The 1286-nt window shown below is 48.9% G+C and overlaps 1 protein-coding gene across 1 annotated transcript; it reads right to left on the bottom strand.

Annotated features, from left to right (window-relative positions):
- Positions 1-489: 489 nt before the first annotated feature.
- On the bottom strand, positions 490-666 carry PtA15_16A416 (uncharacterized protein; the record flags this gene model as incomplete). Its single annotated transcript, XM_053164104.1, has 1 exon — positions 490-666. One exon carries the CDS (start codon positions 664-666, stop codon positions 490-492), a length of 177 nt encoding a protein of 58 aa, XP_053028063.1.
- Positions 667-1286: the final 620 nt, after the last annotated feature.

Raw genomic sequence — 1286 nt, 5'->3', positions numbered from 1 at the left:
TCTCTCTGTCAGTATTTACAATAGTGAAAGAAGGAGAATGGGGAAAAAGGGAAATGGGAAGGGACTCACCTAGCTCAGGAGAGATGGCATACCAATCTCTGCTGAGCTAGGAGGGGCGGGGGAGTGGCTGGACTAAGTACAGGATTATTTGGGAACCTGTGAACCTTCTTGTGACACCCCCAAGGAGGGGGGGTTACAGAATGCAACTCAAAAAGGAGGTTTCTATATCTGGCTTAATTTTTTTTAGATTTAATTCCAGTTTAACAATGCTCATTTGGTGGATCAAGTCAGATGCTTGAACATCTATTCAAGCCAGCAAATCATGTTGATACAAAAAATTAGTAGAGGATAATTTGGTTCTTTCAATGACTACTGTAGAAATTTTCCTTGAAGGTATAATGAATTTAGAAAAGAAAGCCACATAAGGATATAAATTTCCTGAATCCAGAACATGTTTGGTTTTTGACTTTCCAGCAGTATGGCGAGCGGTTAAGCACCTCCAGACCCTGGCTGGGCACCATTGAGATCACGCAAGCCACCAGCAACAAGTGGCCATAAGCGGTCAGGGATGTAATGGAAGACGTTGGAGACAAGCAAGCACACAAGCGGGAGCTCAAGTGGCATGTCGTCCAGCTTGAGCTTTGAGGGCAACGGCTTCCGGGCCATGCCCGGCGCAAGGGTCTCACTATGTAAAAACTCAAGTAAGTGCTCTCAGTTGACATGCAGCATACCTGAGTTCATTCCTAGTTGAGACCAGGCCCATACAAATGAATCCCAGGGTGGTACACCCTGGAAAGTTTGGAATTTCCTTAGCTTAAGTCCATAGTGCAAAATACACTAGACTGAGGTACAGGAAGCTTGGTCTGAGGTGCACAGACTCAGTCCTGAGGCAAATGCTGAGCTGCCCCTGACTCATCCAAAGTCCCCCGCATTGGAGGTCACAGTTACATGCTTGACCTCCCCATCCCTCCGGGTCAACAAGAGTAAGCGCCCTTGTTGACAATGAGGAATCCCACCCGGTAAAAAGCTATATACAACGACTTCGACCGGGAGGAATCCCTCCTGGTCAATAACGTTACCGGGAGGAGTCCCTCCCGGTCGACTGCCATACACAGCAGTCGACTGGGAGGAGTCCCTCCTGGTCGACTGCCATATTGAGCAGTCAACTGGGAGGAGGGGAGGAGTCCCTCCCGGTCAACTGCCATATTGAGCAGTTGACTGGGAGGAGGGGAGGAGTCCCTCCCGGTCGACTGCTGTATATAGTTGTCAACCGGGAGGGACTCCTC

The sequence above is a fragment of the Puccinia triticina genome, chromosome 16A, assembly GCF_026914185.1.
Source record: "Puccinia triticina chromosome 16A, complete sequence".
Taxonomy (NCBI): Eukaryota; Fungi; Basidiomycota; class Pucciniomycetes; order Pucciniales; family Pucciniaceae; genus Puccinia; species Puccinia triticina.
Note: the sequence above shows the minus strand (reverse complement) of the source record. Positions and strands in the feature narration are given on the sequence as shown.